General features: G+C 45.1%; 1 protein-coding gene across 1 annotated transcript in view; it reads right to left on the bottom strand.

Moving 5' to 3' along the window:
• CC2D1B (coiled-coil and C2 domain containing 1B) overlaps positions 1 to 23,459 on the bottom strand; it is a 2,515,186-nt gene that overhangs the window by 1,336,397 nt on the left and 1,155,330 nt on the right. Inside the window, exon 13 of the mRNA XM_069642198.1 lies at positions 20,460 to 20,596. Within this exon, the coding sequence (XP_069498299.1) occupies positions 20,460 to 20,596 (137 nt within the window). The remainder of the gene's footprint in view (positions 1 to 20,459; positions 20,597 to 23,459) is intronic.

Below are 23,459 nucleotides of genomic sequence, written 5' to 3'. Positions count from 1 at the left end.
CCTTTGAAAGGCTGTTGAAGTGGCCATGCCTGATGGAATGAGCCTGTAAACCTTCAGGAGGGTCAGTCGCTGCAAGCCTGTAGTATTCAGAAATCGCCAACATTATCCACCTATATAAGGTCTGCTTGGTGACAGCCTGACCTAGTCTGTGTCCTGTATACCCTATGAACAATTGATCATCAAACCGAATTTTGGATGTTCTTGAAATGTAAAAGCTCAATGCTCTTCTAGGATCTAACCTATGAAGTCTTTCTTCCTCCTTACCAGGGTGAGGTGGAGGGTAGAAGGAAGGCAGGACAATTTTCTGGTTCAAGTGAAAATCTGAAATGATTTTCAGTAAAAATGAAGGTTTGACCTTCAAGACAACCTTGTCCTTGTAGAAGACTGTAAAGGGTGGCTTTACTGACAGTGTCTGCAACTCGCTCACCCTGCGTGCTGATGTGAGAGCAACCAATAAAATGTTAATAACCTCAGAGGACACGTGTGCAGGGGTTCAAAGGGTGCACACATTAAGAATTTTAAAACCAGATTTAGGTCCCAAACTGGAACCTGGAATGGAGATGGAGGATACACATGAGTGGGTCCTTTCAGAAACTGAGTTACCAGAGGGATTTTGAAATAAGAACATTCCTCTGATGAGCGCTTAAAAATGGACAGCGCCGCCAGAAAGCCCTTAATGGTACCAATCTGGAGCCCCAAATTGGCTAATGATAGAAGAAAAAAACAGTATGTCCGGTATTTTACACAGAAAAGGATCTACATTCCTTTCCCTGCACCAGTTTCAAAACTTGCTCCAACGGCACAAACATTTTGTTGCTGGTCTTCTAGCCGAAAGCAACACCTCCATAACGTCATCCGGGAGGTCCCAATCCTTATATCTCAACCTTTCAGAAAACAAGCGTGAAGTTTGAGAATATTGACCTCTGGATGGAGAACCCAACCCTCCTCTTGAGAGAGAAGGATTCTCTCTTTGGGGAAGACGTATCGGAGGACAGATGGACATGTCTAGAAGTTCCGGGTACCATGTCCTCCTGGCCGAATTCGGGGCAATTAGGATCATGTTTTTTCCTGAACTTTCTCAACCTCCTGATCACATGAGGAATGACAGGGTTTGGAAGAAAAGCATATAGGAGCGGAAACTCCCAGTCCACCACAAACGCGTCTCCTAGAGCTCCTCTCGGGGGAAATTCCCTGGAGCAGTATTTCCGGTTGACACCAGTCGCAAACAGATCCACTTGAGGGGTGCGCCAAAGGGTGAAGATCTTTTGAAGGACTTCCTGAGCTAGCTCGCGCTCTTGGGAGACTGTGCTCTGCCTGCTCAGAGTGTGCATCGTTGTGTTCTCCTCTCCGGCTAGGTGAACTGCCAATAGAGATATTCCTTCTTGAATTGCCCAGTACCAGAGCTGCATTGCCTCTCTGCACAGAGGTAGTGACCCTACACCTCCTCTCTTGTTGAGGTAGTACATGGCCACTGTGTTGTCCATCATTATCAGGACATTTTTCCCCCGTACGGAGGGCAAGAAAGCCTTCAGAGCTAGTCTGATTGCCCTCAGCTCCAAAAGAATGATGTGCAGTTTGGACTCCGATGGAGACCAATGACCGCTGACTGTCAGATCGTTGGCATGGGCACCCGACCCCCTGAGTGAGGCGTCCGTCACTACTGTAATCTTCGGACATGGCTGCCAAAAGGGTTCTCCCTTCAGAAGATCCTGTGAGACCTTGGCTGGAATCTGAAGTCGGTCCGACACCTTTCCTGAGAATTGGGACCATTGTGTTCTTAGAGCCCATTGAAGGGATGTCATTCTCAGGCGATGCCATGAGGCCGAGCAACCTCAAGAAATCGAAGGCTGGAAGATTCTGGGCACTCTGAAATTTGGATACCATCTGAAGAATGTCTTCAGCCCTCACCTTGGGTGGCAAGCTCTTTCCCAAGGATATGTCCAATACAGCCCTGATATACTGGAGCTGTTGGGAAGGAGTCATATGGGACTTCTTGTAATTGAGGGAGAAGCCCAATCTGTGAAGAGCGTGGCAGGTGGCCTTGACATGATCCTGAGCTTGCTTGGGAGAACGCACCCTGATCAACCAATCGACCTGTTTGGGGTAGACGTGGATCCCCCCTCTCCTGAGATTCACTGTCACTACCGCCATCATTTTGGAGAAAACCCTCGGGCGGAAGTCAGCCCGAATGGCAGAACTCGAAACTGATAGTGAGAACCACCAACTGCGAACCTCAGGTATTTCCTGTGCTTGAGATGGAATGGCACATGAAAATAAGCATCCTCTAGATCCAATGACACCAACCAATCCTGAAGCTGGAGGGCCTGAAAGATCTGAGAAATTGTGACCATCTTCAACTTGTCCATCCTGAGGAACTTGTTCAAGTATCTCACGTCCAAGATGGGTCTCAGTCCTCCATCCTTTTGGGGAGCAAAAAATAGGGGGAATACCATCCCTTGTTGGTCTCCGCTGTAGGTTCTGGTTCTATAGGGCCCAGCCGAAGACAGAGATCTAACCCCAGCTCGTTTTTCAAAGAAACAAGCTGGGGGTAGATCTCTGTCTTTGGCTGGGGCCTCCCTGCCACTCTAAAACTTGAGGAGAACCATCTCTGGTTCCCGGAAGCTCCTCAAGACCATCCTCTTTGCTTCTGCCTTCGCTCCCACTCTCCCATGCTGAACTGCTCTCTTGGCACCATGCACCTGGCCACCCTCTGTCCCCTGGGCCCAGGAACCTGCTCATCCTGCTACCCTCCTGCACTGCCTCCCGCCACCCATTGCACTGGGGACTGTATCTGTACCCATACAGTTCCCCACACCCCCATTTTCTTTTTTTCTGCACTTATTAGACTCACCCAGTCTGCTGCCTTAAACAGCACTTGCTGGCTGCACTACCACTGTTTATTGCCTCTATTATGTATTTACTTTTATTTATTATTATTTATATGTTCTCCTCTGCTCCGCACTTTCCACTCTCCCCTTCCATGCACTTTTCCCCTTTCCCTTTCCCATGCACTTGCACGTTCTCAATGACACTGGGCCTAGTAAGATCGTTGTTTTTGTTCTCTCCTGTTCCCCTCCCTTGCCTTATCGTGCTCCGAAACACTTGTGTACGAGCGCGATATAAATAAAATAATCAGTAAGGTAACACGCCAAACACTTGAAAAACTGCGCCACACTTGTGTAGGTGAACTGGTTTGGATTTATGTAGTTTGGTTCACTAACATAAATTTACAAACAATGCCCTTTTAGGATAACACGTGTTTCGACACACCAGTGTCCTTTTCAAATCAGGGCTAATTTTAAAACTGCATATCATATTCCATGGTTCCATACAAAAACAATACAAAAACAATTGTGATTAATGAATAATAATATAATGGGCCTCATTACACGGTAGGCGGTGAGCCATGGCGCTATTAGCGCCATGGCTCATGCCGGTAAAATACCGGCACCGCCTTGGCGGAAAGGGGATTTACCGCCCCATTCCAAGGTTGGAGGGGCGGTAAATCCCCTTTCCGCCATTGCCCTTCCCCATTCCCATTTCTGCCCCATAGGGCTCTATGGAAATGGGGAAGGCGCTAATTACGCCACCGCAATTTTGCGGTGCCGTAATTAGCTCCGAGGTCCCTTAGCGGGTTGGATTTTAACGCCTGCAAGAAGCAGGCGTTAAATCCTCCAACCCGCAAAGGGACCTCGTAGTACGGTGACCGTTAACCCTTACCGCCGTCCGTGTAATGAGGCCCAATGTATGATAACAATGGTGAAAAATCAAGTCCAAAATAATGGGCCTCATTACAACCCAGGCGTTAAGGGTTTAACGGCGCTGTCGGCGCCGTTAACCCTTAACGCCTGATTACCATTTTAACGCCTGCTTTTAGCAGGCGTTAAAATGCAAGGCGCTAACCCGCCTTGGTGCTAATTACGGCACCGTAATTTACGGTGCCGTAATTAGCGCCTTCCCCACTCCCATTATGCCCTATGGGGCAAAAATGGGAATGGGGAAGGGTAAATGGGGAATGGGGATTTACCACCCCACTCACCTTGGAATGGGGCGGTAAATCCGCCATCCACCATGGTGTAAACAGAGTTTACACCATGGTGGTAAAGTAGGGAACTTACCGCCTGGGTTGTAATGAGGCCCAATATTTGTTATATCACAGACAATAGGGACGGGTGAAAGGAGCCAGAAACCGCACCCGACGGCAGGAGATTGAATTGGAACTTTGGAGGTAAGCCCTTAGAATCACGAACGCCCGATCGAGTGGGATTTTTATCAAAGGCATCGTCATACCGCGGACCTTCGTTTTGAGATATTATTAGAACTGCATTGTGCAATTATATGCAGCCGCATAACAAGAATTAAACGCACATGGTAAAAAAAACAATCTTGAATGCAATACAAGCCTTTTGTGCGCTTGCGTAGAGATATTAGGAAAGCAGATAATTACTGCAAACCCGTAACCATTTAGAGGTTTAGCCTTCTTATGCAGATGATTTTTTACAACTGGCAGACACTCCATATAATTATATGTTTGAGGGGGATACACCGTAATGCTCCCAATTAGTGCTTTTGTATAACCAAGTAACCAAGTAGGTCCCAAACAATGTTAATAAACTAAGATTACGGAAATGCTGAACAGCCTCTAACACGTGATTTCCCACCAATTTTCATAGGGGGATTCATCCCGTGATATATTGGCTCTTCAGATTGGAACACTAGATTTGGAAAATAGGTAAGGCCCCTAAGCGCATTAATGCTGTACAACAAACACCTAATACATTACGACCGATAGACTTACAATTTGGAATGGTCACACTCACGTGTTGTTCTTTTTATTTTTTCTCCTCACCTTGTTGTTTTTCATTTCCCTCAAACCTCCTCTCATTTCACCCGTCCCTATTGTCTGTGATATAACGAATATTATTTTGGACTTGATTTTTCACCATTGTTATCATGCATTAAATTATTATTCATTAAACACAATTGTTTTTGTATTGTTTTTATATGGAACCACGGAATATGATATGCAGTTTAAAAATTAGCCCTGATTTGAAAAGGGCACTGGTGTGTCGAAACACGTGTTATCCTAAAAGGGCATTGTTTGTAAATTTATGTTAGTGAACCAAACTACATAAATCCAAACCAGTTCACCTACATAAGTGTGGCGCAGTTTTTCAAGTGTTTGGCGTCTTACCTTACTGCGTTTCAAAGGGGTTGGGGTTCCGGCCTTTTTGCCTCACACAGCTGCGACACAACTCTGAATTGTAATAGCTCCTAGGCGCACGGGTACAAGTTAAGTTGGTACCAACAAAACCCCAGAAACGGTGTTCAAGTAAATAAATTATCATATCATATCATAGCACCTTTCTCCATCAGGGTTAAAACTTCCTGCACAATGAGCGGAATTGGAATCCTAAAAGAGTGGTTCCCCGGTAGATTGTTCCAAGGTCTTCTTATAAAGGGGAGGAAATAACCATGGGCTATGGTTTCTAAGGCCCAAGCATCCAAAGTAATGTCTCCCCATTCTTCTAAATGCAGAGACAGTCTGCCCCCATACAGGTGAACTGTGGTCGAAGACCTCAAAGTGGTTTTGTGGTGGCTGCCACAGGAGCTGATGGCAAGGAGGCTGCTGCTTGAGCTGGCCTAGCACCTCTACCTCGTCCACCACGAGGAATTTTTCTCTGGCCTCTTTGACTGGCCATTCCTCTCGCCCTTTCAATTGAGGATTAGTAGCGAAAAGATCTACCCCTCCAAGATTGTACACTAGTACGAAAAGGCTGAGGTTGCCTAACAGCGGCACCTAAAGACTTGGCCGCCGCCTTCGAGGTCTGCAACTTCTCAAGGCTCTCGTCAGCCTTACTGCCAAAAAAATGAGACCCGTCAAAGGGCATGTTTAGAAGCCAAACCAGTGTAGGTGAACTGGTTTGGATTTATGTAGTTTGGTTCACTAACATAAATTTACAAACAATGCCCTTTTAGGATAACACGTGTTTCGACACACTAGTGCCCTTTTCAAATCAGGGCTAATTTTTAAACTCCACACCAGTGCCCTTTTCAAATCCGGTGCAAAACCTGACTTCCTCAACCACTCATATCTGCATATGACGGTGCTGGTGGCCATGGATCTCCTGACGCTATCCGCAGTATCCAATCCTGACTGAAGGGATTCACAACCAGCTTCTTTGCCGTCTTTAATAATAGCCAAGAAGCCATCCCTTTCTTCTCCTTTGGGAATATGCTCTGCCGCCATTGATATGCAATCCCACAGTGTACAAAAATGTTGCCAAGGCACAAGTGGAGTTGGCAGATTTCAGCGCCATTCTCCCCGCTGAAAATACCTTTCTTGCCCATCCGACTACACGCTTATTGTCCCTATCAGGAGGGATGGTAGGGTACGCTGCCTGCTTTGATGTTGCTGTAGCTGCCTGCACCACCAGACTCTCCGGAGTGGGGTGTTTCGACAGGTAGTCGGGGTCACTACTGGAGGGACAGTATTTTCTTGTCAGATTTTTATTAACTGCTGTGTTGGTATCAGGAGTTTCCCAATTTCCAGCGACCTTTTTTTGTAAAGCCATATGGAATGGCAAAACCATCAGTTTGGGGACACGTATCCAAAATATCGTTTAGGTTGTCTTGTTCATAAGGGAGCAGTGGTCTCCTCCACCCCAAGTACTCAACAACCCTGGACATGAGTAGCGTATAAGAGGCGTCAGTGTGTTAGCCAGGCTCAGGTCTCCCAAATTCTAGTTTGGGCAAGGTATCAACCCACTCGCTGACTGTAAATTATCATAGAGGTCTTTGATTCTGGATTCCTCAGAAATCACTCTGGAACATTGGGTGCCCCACACTGCAGCCCGAAAGGAGCATCTCCTTCATCAGATCCCTCTTCATCTTCATAGATTGAAGATAGAGATTTGAAAAACTCCTTTCTAAGAAGAAGAGTGTAACTTTTCTCTGCAATAGAGGATACAGGCTTCGACTTCGGAGGCATAGCCGGCGTGTGTGGCGCAGCTGGTTACGAAGTCTTCGTCGAGATTCCGACGGGCGTTGAAGTCGCCTTCGTCATCGAGAGCCTGGCGGGCGTCGAAGACACCACCGGCGCCGAAGGTCTTGACGGCGTCGAAGACCTCAACCTCGATTTATGTTTGCCCTTGGATGTAGGTCTTGAGGGCTCTCGATGTTTATCAGGTCGCTTTCCTGGGCTCAAGGGCATGCAGGATTTTGAGCGAGGCCTGTCCTTACTGGCTTGCTTAGAAGGCTTGGTAGGAGCATGACCCTTTTCAAAGATTTTCATCATTTCCTTACGGAATGTTTCCCATTCTGCTGGGGCCGACTTTTTTGTGGCACAGGTAAGTCTTTCAGGAGAGGCGTCGGACGAAGAGGTCGACAAAGGTGACCTCCAGTGAATTCTCTTTGCCTTTTTCGAAAAAGACTATGAGTGGTGGGAGCCACTCCTGGACCTTGAGTGATTTACCGTCTTCCGTCGAGGAGAGTGTCCTCTCGACTCGTTGGTCGAAAGTCCAGCAGGTCTGGGTTTGGGGGATTTAGATATTCTTCCTACCTGGAGTTTCCCCTTCCGCTCCCTCGAGGCCTTTCTGGTCATGGATTGACATCTTGAACAACTGGACGTTTCATGGCCCTTACCAAGGCACCATAGGCAGACATGATGCGGTTCGGTGAGAGTCATCTTGGACCCACAGTCTTGACACTTTATAAAACCCGTCTTCGGTGTTGGTGGTGTCGATGAAGACATCACAAAGGACTTTTCAATACATTTCTCGAAAGAAACTCTTCAGAGAAAGAGGAGTGCCGAATTTCGTAACCGATGCAATGCTGTCGTCGGAAAAACTGAACTGTGGCCAACGGGTGCTGCGGTTGCTATTTATACTCTCAGATGACGTCGCCCTCGACTGAGGTCTTCGACGGACATCGACTCGACGGCATCGACGGACATCGACTCGACGGCATCGACGCACAGCACCCTCTGCTGAACATTTTCTTTCCGAAGTTGGACAATGAAGTGTCAAAGATGGGGAATACGTTGGAGGATACAATCCATTTGAAATTACCTTTAAAACAGCCACTTGCAGCTAACGCTGTTCTGCCATACGTCCATGGTGTTTTTAGGTGAGCTGCACAGCTTATAACCTGCTTTAGGCTAGTAATGGGTGACAGCCTTCAAGATCGTGGAACACATGCAGTGCGTAATGAAGTCTGCTCCTCTTGGCTGGCAATAACGTGTAGGGAAATGAAGGCACACATGTAAGACATAGAGAGCCCTTTCTTCTGCTTTACTTGAATTAGAAGATCCAATTTTGTCAAGTAAAGGATCGCTTGCATCGTCACTGATTCACACATTGTTGCTGACGACCACAGTTGTTACTGCATGTCGTTAGTAATAGTATTACTGAACATGGGTGTACACAACTTTTCACTGGTACCATTTAGCCTGCAGTGTACTTTAATCAAATGCGCTTGCGGTGTTGGTCCCTAAACAGCTAATTTAGAGCTCATTTTCAATGGGGCGTCACGTTAATGGAAGGCGTAAAATCCTTAAATAAGGCTTTTATGCCTTCCATTAACGTCATGCTCCATTTTCATTCATTTGTAATGCAGAGAGGAGGGGCAGAACACAACTTGCGTTTCCGCCACCTCCCTGCCATACAAATGCCTCAGCATTTGTGCCGGCATGCATTTTCCTGCCGGCATAAATGCTGAGGATCCCTAACTGCCGGACTACATAGGGATCCATTGTAGAGGCAGTGTTTGGCAGACAGCGTTTAATTGCTGTTGTAAACACTGCTTGACACACGTCAAGGTCAGCTCGTCACCATGTTACATAAATAGGCCGGCCACTCAGTCATGTTTTTAACAGTGTTTTATTGTTAAGTTACAGGAATGAAGTCACATCACCAGATTCTTGGCAGACTGCTTGTTATCCATCTAAGGATATGGTACCCAGATCACTAATGAAGGATATACTGCTTAGCTCAGTGCCTAAGCACATAGTGCCCAGCTCACTGTTCAGAATTCCCAGGTATTTTGGGGCTGTCAGTCTTCCAAGCGTGGAAAAAACAGAAGAGAGTCAGAAGCTACCCCTGTTCAAAGACGCAATTGGGAGTAGGTTTGCAGCAAAAGGCTAGGTTTAGCAAATACTAGCCAAAAAACAAGGTCACAGAAATGGGCAAGGTGAGCCCAAAGTTCAAACTTTAATTAATATAGGGACAAACATCTAAAAATTGCAGGCCTATAACTCAACATGTGGCCTTAAAAACACATGGGCCCGTAAGGGCAAAGACAATGATATGTTTGGCTACACATTGTAGTGAAGGGTTAGTAACAAAATTATTTGTGCAGATTCATGTACCACTTAAAAGTAGTAGTACACCATTATTGTCATATAGTATGCTGCAAACCTACTCCCAATGGCGTCTTTGAACATGGGTAGCTTCTGACTCTCTTCTGTTTTTCCTGTGTAACCTACCCTCTTGAATCAGGCCCCCCTTAAACAAAAAAGAGTGTCCCCCTGCCCCACTTATCTTTCGCAGTCTTCCAAGTGTCTCAGGGTACAAAACTGTTGAAGGGCCAAAGACTTGATCACATGTACACACTTCCTACGTGTCCCCAGCTTTTTCCACTCTCTGTCCGCTGAGCTCTTTCAGGTCTCTGAGGTTCCTTAAGCTCCCTCAGCTCTTCAATAATCTCATTGTGGTGCTAACCATCCTGCTCTTGGCTGACTGCTTCAAAAACGAACATTCTAAGGATTTAAATCTCATGGACCCATCTGCCATGGGCCAAATTGTATGTACTCCTCTCTCCATTGGATGGCGCCTCCAAATAGGGTCTTTGGGCCTCATTACAACTCAGGCGTTAAGGGTTAACGCCGTCGTTCACCCTTAACGCCTGATTCCAATTTTAACGGCTGCTTTTAGCAGGCGTTAAAATCCATGGCGCTAAACCGCCTTGGTGCTAATTACGGCACCGTAATTTACGGTGCCGTAATTAGCACCTTCCCCACTCCCATTATGCCCTATTGGGCAAAAATGGGAATGGAGAAGGGTAAATGGGAAATGGGGATTTACCGCCCCACTCACCTTGGAATGGGGCGGTAAATCCGCCATCCACCATGGTGTAAACACAGTTTACACCATGGTGGTAAAGTTGGTGTACTTACCGCCTGGGTCGTAATGACCCCATTTGTCTCATTTGTCTAATTTACCCCAATTGATACAGGTCTGCTTTAAAATGATGGTCCTTCCCACCACAGTCTTCACTTCTTTTCTACGATCCGCGCAGGCATGTGGGATCCTGGAAAGCTGTCTGGTACACTGCATGTTTCTCCTGCTCTGTTTGCATCTTGCTTGCCATGTTTACTTTTCTGTGAGGATCCCTTCTGATGCACTGTATCCCACAGCACTACAGCGGGCTCCACATGTGTACTAAGTATCATTTCTCAGTGTTAAGCATGGGTCTTGTTGGGACAGATTTTCGGATCCTAGACTTACCTTATTTGTCCAGGGACAGCATTATGGGCACCCTTATTGATCTTGCTTTCATTTGAAGACTCTTGCGCTGAACTCTTTTATAACTGGTAGTTAAGCTTTAAGGAGCAAGGTACATTTACTTCATCAAAGTCTAGATCTTCAGTGTCTATGTCCATCTTTCATGGGCTACAGTGTCCAATCCATTCCTTGTGACACAGTCAGTTACCTAACCTCATCACACTCCGCAGTGAGCCAACAGGATGTGGTATTGCCTCCCATGCTGGATTTTTCAACTGTCTTACAAACATTTTTCCCAAAGGGGGGCAGAGGGGTGTAGTTCTTCAACCATTCTTTCAATCAATATCCTTAGCAGCCTGATCGCTGTAGTTTTGATCTATGGTGGCTCGCAAATGGGAATGTAGAATCTTGGGATCCTCAAGACGGAGAGGAAACTGTTCACAGAAAGAGACCGTAAGCCTCTGAACTGTACGCTGGACCATTTACTTTCCTTTAAGAGGATCTGGCCAGCTCATGCCTCAAGTTGAATTGCTGGGGCTAACAGATTCTAAAATGTTCTCTTGAAATAGCTTGCAAGGCTACAGACTCTGGTAAAACCTCCTCACCGTACTTTGAATGTAGCCATTTCAACTCTTATGCATAGGCGTTTTAGCCTATGTGACCCTGGAGACAGCCTTCTTTTTGGCTATTTCATCAATGGTCAGTGAAAACTAGAAACTGTATGCAGAAGTGCCCTTTCTAGGGGTTCCATGTGTTTTTACTGCCAGAAATTCACGGCAGAATTACTTTTATTACACGTTTTTAATTGAATTGTTTGCTGCAAAATGCAGTCAGCCCTTCTGCTCCCTACCCACTCACCACCCTTGCCTAATCCTGTATTGCCTCTTCCAAACCTCCTGCCATAGATTTTGCAGCAAAAAATTGGTCAAAGTGTGGAAACAAATCCTGCAATACATGTTCTTTCATAAAAATACTGTATACTCTTTCTTCTAAAATGTATTATGGAAATGCTGCTCTGTAGATCAGTGGTCGAAGTGAGCCAGAACGGTCGGGAGCGGTGTTCCACTACTTTTATTTTTTACTGTTAACAGCTGCACTACTTTTTGCAACCATTTTCACCATTCCGGAACTCTTCTTTGTGAAGTTAAAGCACATTTTACCACTGGATATCAGTTACAGCTAAACTGAAATCCCTTTTAACTAAATTGGCTGTCAACCAGCATGACTGCAACCCTTGAGAAATGTGTTGCTCCCTTTCTTCCTACTCAGTCCCCAACCAGAGTCACATTTCCACTACTTTTTTGGTACACTTCTATCACTGCTGTAGATGTACTTTATTTCTACTAAAAATGGTTGCAGCCTTCTACAATAACCAGGAAATCTCCCTGCCAGTTTCCCCAACCATGACATAGAGGCAGAGAAGTACCACACAAGGGTTCGTCGTGGGGCAAACATCTATTGGTTACATATCAAGGTCATTATTCCGTACAAAAGCTTCAATAGCCAGTGCCGCAGATGATCTAAAGAACATGCCAACTCCCAGAGATGGTTCAATGGTTTTTATTGTAATTTTCTTCAGTGTGCTAAAGGCCCACCCTCATTTTCTTCTGTAGGTGGAGCAGTAACCAACCTAACCCAGACATCCCTTAACCCTAGCTTAATAGATACAGCTTACTGACACCTAGTATTTAATCTCTAGCTATCTAGGAGTGAGAGCCTAAGGGCAAATCTGTCTAAGGCACCTTCAGAGACTTCCTAGGTTTGGTCTACTCTAACCCTAGATCAGTATGGAGGGATGTTGGGTGTGTCTTTCAAATACTCAGGCCCAACTCAGTCATAGCCTGTTCTTCCTCTCCATCTATATTTCTATCATTCTCCCTTCCCGCAACTCTATCCACACTCTCTCTCCTCTCTATCTCTCCCTATATCTGCCTCCTCTGTCCCTCGATGAATCTCTCTCCTTCTACTACCCGCTTCCACACTTCGATGTTACTACTCACTATCCCAAAGCACTACTCTCTTCTCCAGTCTACCACTCCCTCCTCCACACTGCTATTGTCAATCCATTCCACCGGCTTCACAGTCACGCACATTCACTCTGATACTCACTTTTCTAAGCTTGTGGCTGCCATGCTTCAACAGTTGCGGCACCCAGCGGTATATTTCCCAGTTTGTGTCTGGATACCTTGGGTATCCATCATTTTACTGAAAACAATTCAGAGTGGTACGTTTTACCGAAGTAAAAAATACTGAAAATGTTAAATATATATATATATGGTAGTGCGGTAAAGTGTTAAAATGGGTGGGGGTGGGGTTACGAGGGTAGGAAAACATGAAGCTTGGTGGGGGGACACCCACCCCCCAAATAAAAAATAAATAAAATTGGTATTTTTTCAGAATTTTCTACTTCAGTAAAACTTACCAATCTGAATTTCACTTCGGTAAAATCACATATAACCAGGCCTTGTTACTGCAAATTATAGCAATTATAGGTGAAATGAATGATGAAGCAGGATGAGAAGTAATGATGAAGCAGGATAAGTAGGAATGTTGAAGCAGGATGTTGTGTTATTGCTTGTTTGGATACATTATTCAATTTATTTTATCTACTGGTGCCAAGTCTCAAACTGCTTATTAGCAGTTTTGGAGCATTAGAATCCATGAGTATAAGAGTCACTGCAAAAGTGACCTTTACATTTTTAAAGCTTTATTTATTTTGTTTAATAAGTAGCATTTATAAGTCTTATGCTTACAAAACAATTCTCAGCTATTCTAAAAAACATAGCCTTCCACAGATTAATTATATAGACAAAACCTATTACTTGAACATAAACAGAAATTAAACAATTAACAGAATTTTGTTGACATTTAAAGGGAGATCCCTCATATGTATATCTTAGCAAGAACTACCCAACCTCTCCTTCTCTAAACACATCTCTGACGTCTCTAAGAAGTCAAACTATCAGCTGCACCTCCTCAGAAGTATTCTTCCTTTTCTCACTTTCCCCCAGAAGCTCACTTTCTCCAGCGCTCTGGTCCTCTCTAGGCTGGACTATTGCCTCTTTCTAAATCTTCCTGCTTCTACTCTTAGACCAGTACAATTTATCCGGAACAGGACTTCAAGACTTGTCCTTGCCCTCAAGCCCAGGGCTTGTATCTCTCAGGATCTGAAATCTCTTCACTGGCTCCCCGTGACTGCAAGGATCAACTTCAAGACCATCTGCATTGTCCACAAGGCTTTCTGGGGCCTGGTACCACTCTACCTCCAACATGCTCTTCCAAAACATCTTCCTTCTCGAGCTCTCCACTCATCCACCTCCAACTCTCTGAGGGTCGGACACTTCTACAAGCAGAGAGTTGGTGGCAGATCTATCTCCTCAGCAGGGACCTCCCTCTGGAACAGCCTCCCTGCCTCTCTCAAACTTGAGCAGAACCAACAATGGTTCCAGAAGCAACTCAAGACCTTCCTCTTCACTTCCACTTTTTCTTTTCCTCTCTCCTGATTCTGCACCTAACTGCTTCGCGCACTGGCCACGTGGCACCCTCTGAACTCGGGTCCCGGCTCCGGAATGTCCAGTTGCCCTTGCACTGCCTCCGGGCTCCCCAGGACTTAAGGGTCTGTATCTGCAACCCTACAGTCCATTCTCTCTTCACCTGCTGGCTGCACTTGTGAGTTAACTGCACTTCCCCCTTCCCTTCCCCCCTTGCACTTCTCCCCTTCTTTCTTCCCTTCACTTGCATGATCTGAATGACACAAGGCCTACACTAAGATAATTATTTTGTCCCCCTTGTTTCCCCCTCCTTGTCTTGTCGCACCTAGATACCCTTGTGTACAGGCTCGTTATAAATGCCACATGATATCATGTCATATCGCCCGTCAATTCTGCTTGCTTAAATATATGCATTATTCATACGCATGTTTACAACAAGGAAAACGTCTTCAAAAATACTGGGCTGTAGAAACGCTGTTCTCTAGCTCTTACATAGACTTAAAATCGGACCACACTTCCAAGAACTTTGTAAAGTTTCCATTGGCCATTGCAGTTACTTTCTGCATGGCCATTACTACGCACATCATGCCAGACGTTATTTTTCAGTATTGCACCAATGTTAATCAAGCGCATTTAACAAATGCATAATTAGCTCAGCGATCACCCTAGCTCAGCGGTCACCCTATGTATTTTGTAACTGTTGCAGTAGTCCAGCCTGAGAGGACTAGAGTTCTGGAGACACTGAGTTTCTGGGGGGAGGTGAGGAAAGGAAGAATACCTCTAAAGAGGTGCAGCTGAAAGTGGGCCTTAATGGCAAGGTCCGTGATGTGAGGAGAGAAGGAGAGAGAGGAGTCGAAGATGACACCAAGGGTTTTTGCCTCACAGGAGGGTGAGGGGAGGGGGCCCATGGATGACGGCCAGAGAGTAGGAGGGAAGGTGGGATCTGGGGTCCCAATGAGAAGGATCTCAGTCTTACTGACATTAAGGCAGAGATTGTTAGCAGTGCACCATGCCTGAATAGCAGACAGACAGTCAGGAATGAGAGAGGAGGCCGTGGAGGGAAGCTTGAAGGAGAGCTGCGTGTCGTTTGCATAACACTGGATGTTAGGAGAGGAGGCACAGATCAAATGGGCTATAGAGGCAAGTTAGACGTTGAAAAGCCATGGCGAGAGGATAGAGCCTAGAGGGCCACCACAGGTGGAGAGTGAGATTGAGGAGAGAAAAGGGCCCAGCTGAACCTGGGAAGTCTGTAAGAGAGGAAGGAGGTCAACCAGTCCTGAGCCAGGTCCTTGATGCCAAGGGTATCACAAAGCTGATTTATAAGGGTGGCATGATTGATCGTATCAAATAAAGAGGATAGGTCAAGAAGGATGAGAACGGAAGGAGATATGGAATGAGATTAGAGTGCATGTCTTCACGGGTGTTCAAGAGTGCAGTTTCCATGCCTCTGGCTGCTCTAAAGCCAGATTGGTGGTCATGGAGACAACCAGCAGATTCAGTGTGGTGGGTAAGCTGGGGCGATTGCCAGCTTCTCCAAGAGTTTACCCAGGAAAGGGCTAATGAAGGTAGGGCGGTAGTTAGCCGGACAGGAGGGGTCGGCAGAATGCTTTTTGAGGAGCGGGTGCACGATGGAGTGCTGGAGGAGCAGCGGGAAGGATCCAGTGGCAAAGGAGTGATTGTAGGAATCAGCCAAGGTTGGAGGAAGGGTGGAAATGATGTCCTTGATAGTTTTGGAGGAGCGGGGGAGCACTTTCATACAGCAGATTTGTCCAGAGACCTCATTGGGTGATATGGGAGAGAAAGAGGAGGGAAGGAGGGCAGAGGGGGGGGGGGGACTGAGAGCTGGTGAGGGAAAGGAGGTGGTGTAGAGGAGAGTGAGGGCAGTATGTCCTGAGTTGTAATAATGAAGTGAGAGGCCAGTGTAGAGTGCCAGAGAAGGCAGAGGAGAAACAGAGACTGCAGTAGGATTGGCGAGTTCCTTGCAGATTTTGAAAAGTTCAGCCGTGTTGTTAGTGGTCCCAGAGATGCGGGCTTGAATATAGGCCCTCTGCTTCGGGAGGATGGATAGTCTGTATGTCTTTGGAGCAGGCGGCAGGCCAGTCTGTCTGAGGATGTGCTTGAAGCATGCCACTTCTGCTCAGCAGCTCTGCACTTGCGTTTCAGAGAGGCCAGGTCAGAGTCATACCAGGTTTTGTGCTTGGAGGCAGGCTTCATGCAGATACTCATGACAGGGGCAAGGATGTCCAGAGTGTTGGCTATGGAGAGTTGAAGGTTAGTAAGGGCTGTGTCAGTGTGAGAGTCAGTGGCAGGAGTGGCAGGCGGAATGAAGGTGGGAGAAAAATCAGCCACTGACACTCGCTTCATTGGTCGAATGGCAGAGAAGGAGACTGGCAGTGCGGGCGGGGGCTTAGCCTGCGGACCCAGGAGTTCCAGGTGAGAGGATAGGAGAGCATGATTACACCAGGAGAGAGGTGTAGTGAGAGGGTTGGAGATTGGGATGTCTGCTGAGATGAGAACATCCAAGATGTGTCCGGCTGAGTGCGTCGGACCGGAGGGAAATATGAAGAGGGAAAGAAGGTCACAGAGGTTGCGGAAGAGTGATCATGCTCCTGGACCATAGTTGTTTAGGTGCCAGAAGAGCAACTCAAGGTCACCCAAGTCCAGGGGTAAAACTCTGCCCGTCTCCTGAGTAAGCCGACCTAGAAAAACTTAGAGAGGGCATTCTGAGGAAAAAGTCAAGAAAGAGAGGCTGCAACCACTTTCTACAATCTGCAGGACCCAGGGTTTTGTAGTTACAACTCTACATTTCCCAAGAAAGTCCCTCAGCCTCCACCTTACCAGTGTTACATGAGCTTAGGACGCATCAGAGCAGGTTCCCATGGAGAGCCTTTTGGGATTCTGTAGGCTGTTGCCACCTTTCTGGCATTACTTTGCTCTGCTATCTTTCTGGCACTACTCTGAAAAAGTCTCCAGAATGTCTGATTTCTTACCAGAATATCCAAGCCAAACTGTTGTTTTTGTGTAGTGACCAGCATGCCCCTATATTGCTGCGAAGAACGGTTTAGGAGTAGCACACTTTCCCAGGGAATGGGCTTTCTTTCTGAACTCCTTAAAATTCTACAAGGTGTGGCCCACCTTGCCTCCAAACAGTTTGCCCCCCCTGAAAGGGCATGCTCATCATCTTGGCCTGGGCATCAGGGGAAAGTGAATCATCCATGATGACTGAAACTTGCTGACGTCGCCATTCCGTTGGCCACTGAATCCATGGTGCCCAGAACTGCTTGAATAATGTGTTTGGAGGCCTTGAAGCCACCCGTGACCATCTCCCTCAGGGCCACTCTGCTCCCAACTGGCAGTTGGTTAATTGCTTTCATCACCATCTGTCATAGGGCAAGTTCGTACCGACCCAAAGAGGTGGCTGCATTGATAGATTGCAGGGCCATTGACCACAAGGTAAATGGCCATGGCATCTATTCTCCTGGACTCCCTGCCTGGTGGCAAGGTTAGGAAAGCGAAAGGGCACCCCTTAGTATTTGCCATTTACACCACCAAAGATTCAGCAGCTGGATGATCAAATAGGTAAGAGAGGTCTCTCTCTAACAGGTTTGGATTTTCTCAGCATTTTCCTGTTGAGGGACGGAACAGACCTGAGCGTCTCCCAGATGTCCATGATGGGATTTTTAAAACATTCACCAAAATGGAGAAAAGGTTATCCACCATAGGCCCTTGTTTATTACATTTGTTAGTTTGTCCTTTTCATTGTGGTCTGCAGTATCTGGGACCTGGATATCAAAGGCCTTAACCATCCTCCTCATAAGACCCATTTATGACTAAAATTCAGCATTGGCTCCCACCAGCACCCTCTCACTGAAGACCATCTCTTGTGAAGTGATCAAGCCACAGGTGTCCTGCAGGTCTTACAGGACCTCTTCCACCGCATTTGCCTCATCGAATTGGTCCAGTTAGACCTCTTCAACCGAATCTGGCTCATCAAATTGGTCCCTGGTTCTGGAATAATGTTCTATCAAGGAGTGTGTTAACTCTCATTTGTGCCACACAAGACACATCCTCCACCAGAAAACCTCCAGTGTCCTGGGGGACACCAGTGGTGGTGCATTGGAATGCGGTAACGGCATCACTCTCGACTACATGGAGGAGTCTTTGCCTAACAGGTATACAACCCTGATTCTTGGTTCTTTCGCCCTTTTACTGGTGCCTAACACCACAGGCACCATCGTCCGTCTCCAACAGGCCTGGATTTTCTCAACATGTTGCTGTTGATGTCCGGAACAGATCTGCTCTGAGTACAGGTCACAGTGGGAATGGTATTGTCAGCTGCTGCCACATCTCAGAGGACATGGCTAACATCTCCAGCAAGAAGGTTTCAAGTCCCCCGGCATCGACGTGCCAGAGCCATCAGCGCTTGTGAGTCCACAACACCCATCAGCACTGATTGACTGTGAAATCCCTGGTGGGGTAGCACTTTCACTTTTTTTCTCAGGCTTCTCAGCGTGCTTGTGCCAAAAGGAATGGGAAGCTCCCATCAAGTGTGACCTTTTCTTGCGTTTTCTCCTGGAAGGCTGTGAAATCCCTGATAGGGTAGCACTTTCACTTTTTTTCCTCGGGCTTGTCAGCATGCTTGTAGCCTAAAGGAATGGGAAGCGCCCATCAAGTGTGACCTTGTCCTGTGTTTTCTTCTGGAATGCAGGGAAGGACTCTGGAGTTCCTGTTACACAAGTGCTCTGAGTGTGCCGGCTCAATTTCAAAGGAGCCCCTGCAGGCAGCCAGAGCAAAACTGCTTTCTTTGGTTATTTCCTAGGAAATCAAAAGTTGATGTACCCGGTATTGCCCTTCGATGTCATCCACGGGCATGTCTCACACTCCCTACTTTCGGGAATGGTGGCAAGGAACCACATTAATCGGTCATTGGTGTCTGTAATGGATATCATATGTTTACACTTGCTTCAATCCTTAAGCCCTAAAGGATTTTTGCTCATTTTGATCAAATAATTTAGAGCAGTCAATTGTAATAAAAATACAAGAAAGTAAATTTGAACTTATTTGACCGCTGGAGACAGTAACTCCACGCTTGTTTCCAATTCCTATAATCTGTGGCATCAGATAAGACACAGTTAGGCTCAGGGAAAGTGGTGCCCCTTAGACGTTGGGCACTGCCACTTCATTTAGAGGATGTGAGGCATGTACTTGCAGAAATGGGTAGTGGGGGGCACCACCTGTAACCTTGCTAGTGCAATTTAATAATTTCTGTGACCACAACCTGCATTCTGGACATTTCAACGATAATGAATCTTCAGCGGAAATAGTATCCATTACAATAATGCTGTTATGTTGTCCGGTTTTATCAAGAATATATTGTTGCATACGTGTTGGTAAAAAGCCTTTAGTGATAATCAAACAGTTTCTAACTTCAGCACACATATGTGGAGCTAACTGCCTGTCAAGTTGCAGTTCCTATGGTAATTTAACTGAGCAAGCTGAGCAGGCACTTCTAAGATATATGGACAATCCACAGTCGCAGGATCAAATTGCTGAAAGAGCAACTCAGTCCTTCAACTTTGTGATGGTGATAAATTAGCTAACATTAAACTGAGTAGTAGAACACTGTTATAGTCTAGAAACAAAGGAATCCAGAATGAAAAGCTATTTATTTCAAATTGTAATATTAGTATTATTATTATTATTCATTTATGCTCCCATCACCATAACATATGCACCTTTTGTTATGCACAGTTCAGGAACGAAACTTTGAAACTTCTTCCTTTTCTAATTTTGTGTAGTTTCACCCTTGTAATTCTTTTTGTGAGATAGACAAATCACTAGAATCCTCCAATTAAACTTACTCCACCTGATTCTGGAACCATCAACTATTAATCCATTACTGAGGTCACCTGATAAACAAGTGTGCATTTGGCACCAAATGAATGCAGGATGACATAATCGACAATAGTTTTCATTGACATTTTATGAAATATCATTGTCCTTACCTATGTGGGGTAGGCCACTGCTAACCCAGAATTATGTTTCACTACTAACATATTTATTTCTTAACAGTGTTCTGTTAAATGCATTGCCTTGTTTTGATTGTTGCTCTTCGGAATTGTACAATAAACCCTACTAAAATAAAATATGGGTGGACATATAATGATCCTTTCCACTTTGGGCAGGGTTTAAGATGTAGTTATTGTGCTTCTTGTGTACTTATAAAAGGAAAAATACATGCTTGAGGTCGGTTGGTGCCATGACGTTCCATGAAGCAATAGATCAAGTCAGGTTACCCACTCCAACATAGAGATTCATAAAGTATATCAAAGAGTCCTAGAAAAGGTGTTTTTAAATATGCCTTTAGCTGAATAATCCAACTTTTTGTTCATAGATCTCTCTATTTTAAACATTAATTTTTATTAAACCAATATGTGCTACACATTATTTTTCCAGCTCAACAAACCTCATCGCCATCGTCGTCCTCATCATCATCATCATTTTCTTTAACCTCAGCAGTAGCTAGCTTAGAGGCGGCTTCCAGAACTCCAGCCACTGTGGTATCACCTCCTGTGGTCTCCATACCAGGAATGGGAGGAAATCCTAAAAAACAATGAAATCATGTGTTACTATTGGGCAGTTAAACAAAATAAAATGTGAGATATATGACATCACACAAACAAATCTTGAAAACTGTAGACACATTTTCGATATACTTAGTAGTCTTACCAGTTGATACGACACCATATAAAAAAAAATGTAAGCAACTTAAATATGATGTTCTCAAATGTAATCCCACAATCTACTTAATGAAGCATTAGAACCTATAAGCAAAACATAAACTGGAGTAATCAATAGATATAGTGCAGACATAGCCCCCTGGAGTAACTGAGCACTTAACACAGAATGTGTTTGTGGCAGGGGCCTTTTGAATGAAAAGTGTTGTTCATAGATCAGTGTTGTGTGTGAGATTCAGTTGAGAATGGATTGCAGGATTAAGGATTAGGTAGGCAGGACAGAGGAGTTTGCCAATTTATTTTTTAACATGGGCAGAACCATTCAGCAACAATATTATTATTATTTTTTATTTTTTTTATTACGAGTTTATAATCGGCGAAAGCGATTTTTACAAAATTTCTAAAAGAAAAGAAAAGATGTGAAGATGAAAGACATCGCAGAAAAGTTCAGTTTTCTGATTTAGACAGTTTTAGACTTTTAACATATAAATAATAAGTTCTATGCATCGCAGACGTACGTAAATTACGATTGTCATCTGCATGTTTGACATTACGCAATCTGACTAAGCCACCATTGGAGTCCTTACAATGAATACAAAATATGACTCAGATCATTATAAATCCATCGGATAAGGGATCCAATATTGTTGATTAGGATCGTGAAAGTTACGTGGCAGAAGTCTTTCGTCATTTAAAGGATCATACATGTTACCTTCAACTATCGTGAGAGCCGGCACTCGCCAATGAAATTGGCGTCATTCGCCAATAAATGGCTCGAGTTAGGTATTCTGCATGATGACACATGTACATTTTTGATTCCTTCTTCCTTTATTGTTCCTACCATTTCTGTTCTACCCAAAATTCACAAATCTCTGGTACGGCTACCTGGAAGACCCATTGTCACGTTACCAGGTTCTTTGTTGGAAAATATGTACCGTTTTGTCGATGAAACTTTATTTTGTTTCTGTGTTGCCTTCATTTCTTAGGGATACCAAGGATTTTTTGCAACACATTAATGAAGTTCTATGGGAGGGTGGTTTGATGTTGGCAACACTTGGTTTTGTATAGTTATATACTTCCATCAACCATTCTGTTGAGGTCAATGCCTGCAAATTATATGGCAGGGTACTGAGTCAGACTGGGTGGATTTTGTGAAAAAGATTAATTGTAACACCGTCAATTTGTTTTGTTTTTAGAAATGTAGCACCTCTGAGATTGTGTATCCTGAAGTCAAAGTTACAATTGCGTAAATGGGATTCACACGTGTGTACAAAAAAATCAATCAGTTCCAGTCTCCTGCTACAAGCAATGAGTAGCCATCCAGTAAGTTGCAAGAACAGTATACCCTATGAGGAACGTGTACTGTTTCATAGAAATTGTTCAGATTTAACCCAATATGACAATTCTTGTTCTGAGGCTTCTCAAAATGTTGTTCTCTCCCGTGGTTACTCCAAAGGTGTTATCGAGAAGGCATTTATTAAAGCAAGAGAACTTAAGAGGGATCACTTGTTAAATATGATTTAAAAAATCAATGATGACCCCTGCCTTATTGTTACTTATTGCACAGCATCCCAGAGTATAAGAAAGATTATTCAGAGACATTGGCAGATCATCAGAATTTATAAGGATTTAGCTCATCGGCTCTCTCTTGGACCATGGGCCTCATTACGACCCAGCGGTAGGGGGTTAACAGCGCCGGTAGAGCTGCTGGCGTTGTTAACTCCCTACCGCCTCATTACGAGGTCTGCTCGTGGGTCCCGCTAAGGATGCTTGGTAAGACCTGGCGTCATTAGCGGGTCCTGCGATCAGACCAGGATGCTAACAACGGGCCCGTCATTAACAAGCCCGTTGTTAGCATCCTCCCCATTCCCGCTGAGCCCTATGGGGGCTCAATGGGAATGGGGATGTACCAATCCGGGTTCCTTGAATGGGGAAATACCGGGCCCTCCAAGGTCGGAATGGCCCGGTATTTCCCCATTCAGGGAACCCGGACCCAGTACCCGGTATGGGGGTAGCCATGCCGCTAAAAGCGGCATGGCTACCTCCATACTTGTAATGAGGCCCCATGTCTCATATTTAGACGCTCACCATCGTTGCAAATTGAGACACATTGGTTGAAAGTTTCCTCTCACCGAACAATAGGTCTTTGGTACGTAGCAAGTGGTTATCTAAATTTCCAGTGCATTTTTCCAAGTGTCACAAATGCAAAGTATGTCCCCATGCTACCCCTCAGGAAATATTTTTGCACCCTGTACTTGCCATACGCCATACCCCGTGCCATACAACATTTAATTACTCGTAACACAACATTTGCGGTTTATGTGCTAAACTGTTCATGTATTAAATGGTATGTGGGTAGTACGACACGTAAGCTCAAAATCAGGTTTCTCCAACATCTTAGAGCCATTAAGACACTTGATTCATCATACCCCATGGCTAAGCATTTCAAGCATCATGCAAGTAATTTTCAGTTATTCACTTTCTTTGGGGTGAACCACGTGCCCATCCATTCCTGCAGTGGGCGAAAGGACTTTGAAAGTCTATCAACTCAAGACTAAATTCATTTTTGATTTGGACCCTAAGGTTCCACATGGACACAATATTGACAAGGATCTCTACATGTTTATTGGTGTGTGAATGCATTGCCATGAGTTTGTTGTCTAATATTTGTTTAGCCTGCACGTGGGTTTGCTGCTAATCTGCTACAATATTTTAAACTATTTTTTATT

The sequence above is a fragment of the Ambystoma mexicanum genome, chromosome 1q, assembly GCF_040938575.1.
Source record: "Ambystoma mexicanum isolate Mex_15411 chromosome 1q, UKY_AmexF1_1, whole genome shotgun sequence".
Taxonomy (NCBI): domain Eukaryota; kingdom Metazoa; phylum Chordata; class Amphibia; order Caudata; family Ambystomatidae; genus Ambystoma; species Ambystoma mexicanum.
The sequence above is the reverse complement of the archived record's forward strand: the minus strand, read 5'-3'. Positions and strand labels throughout refer to the sequence as shown.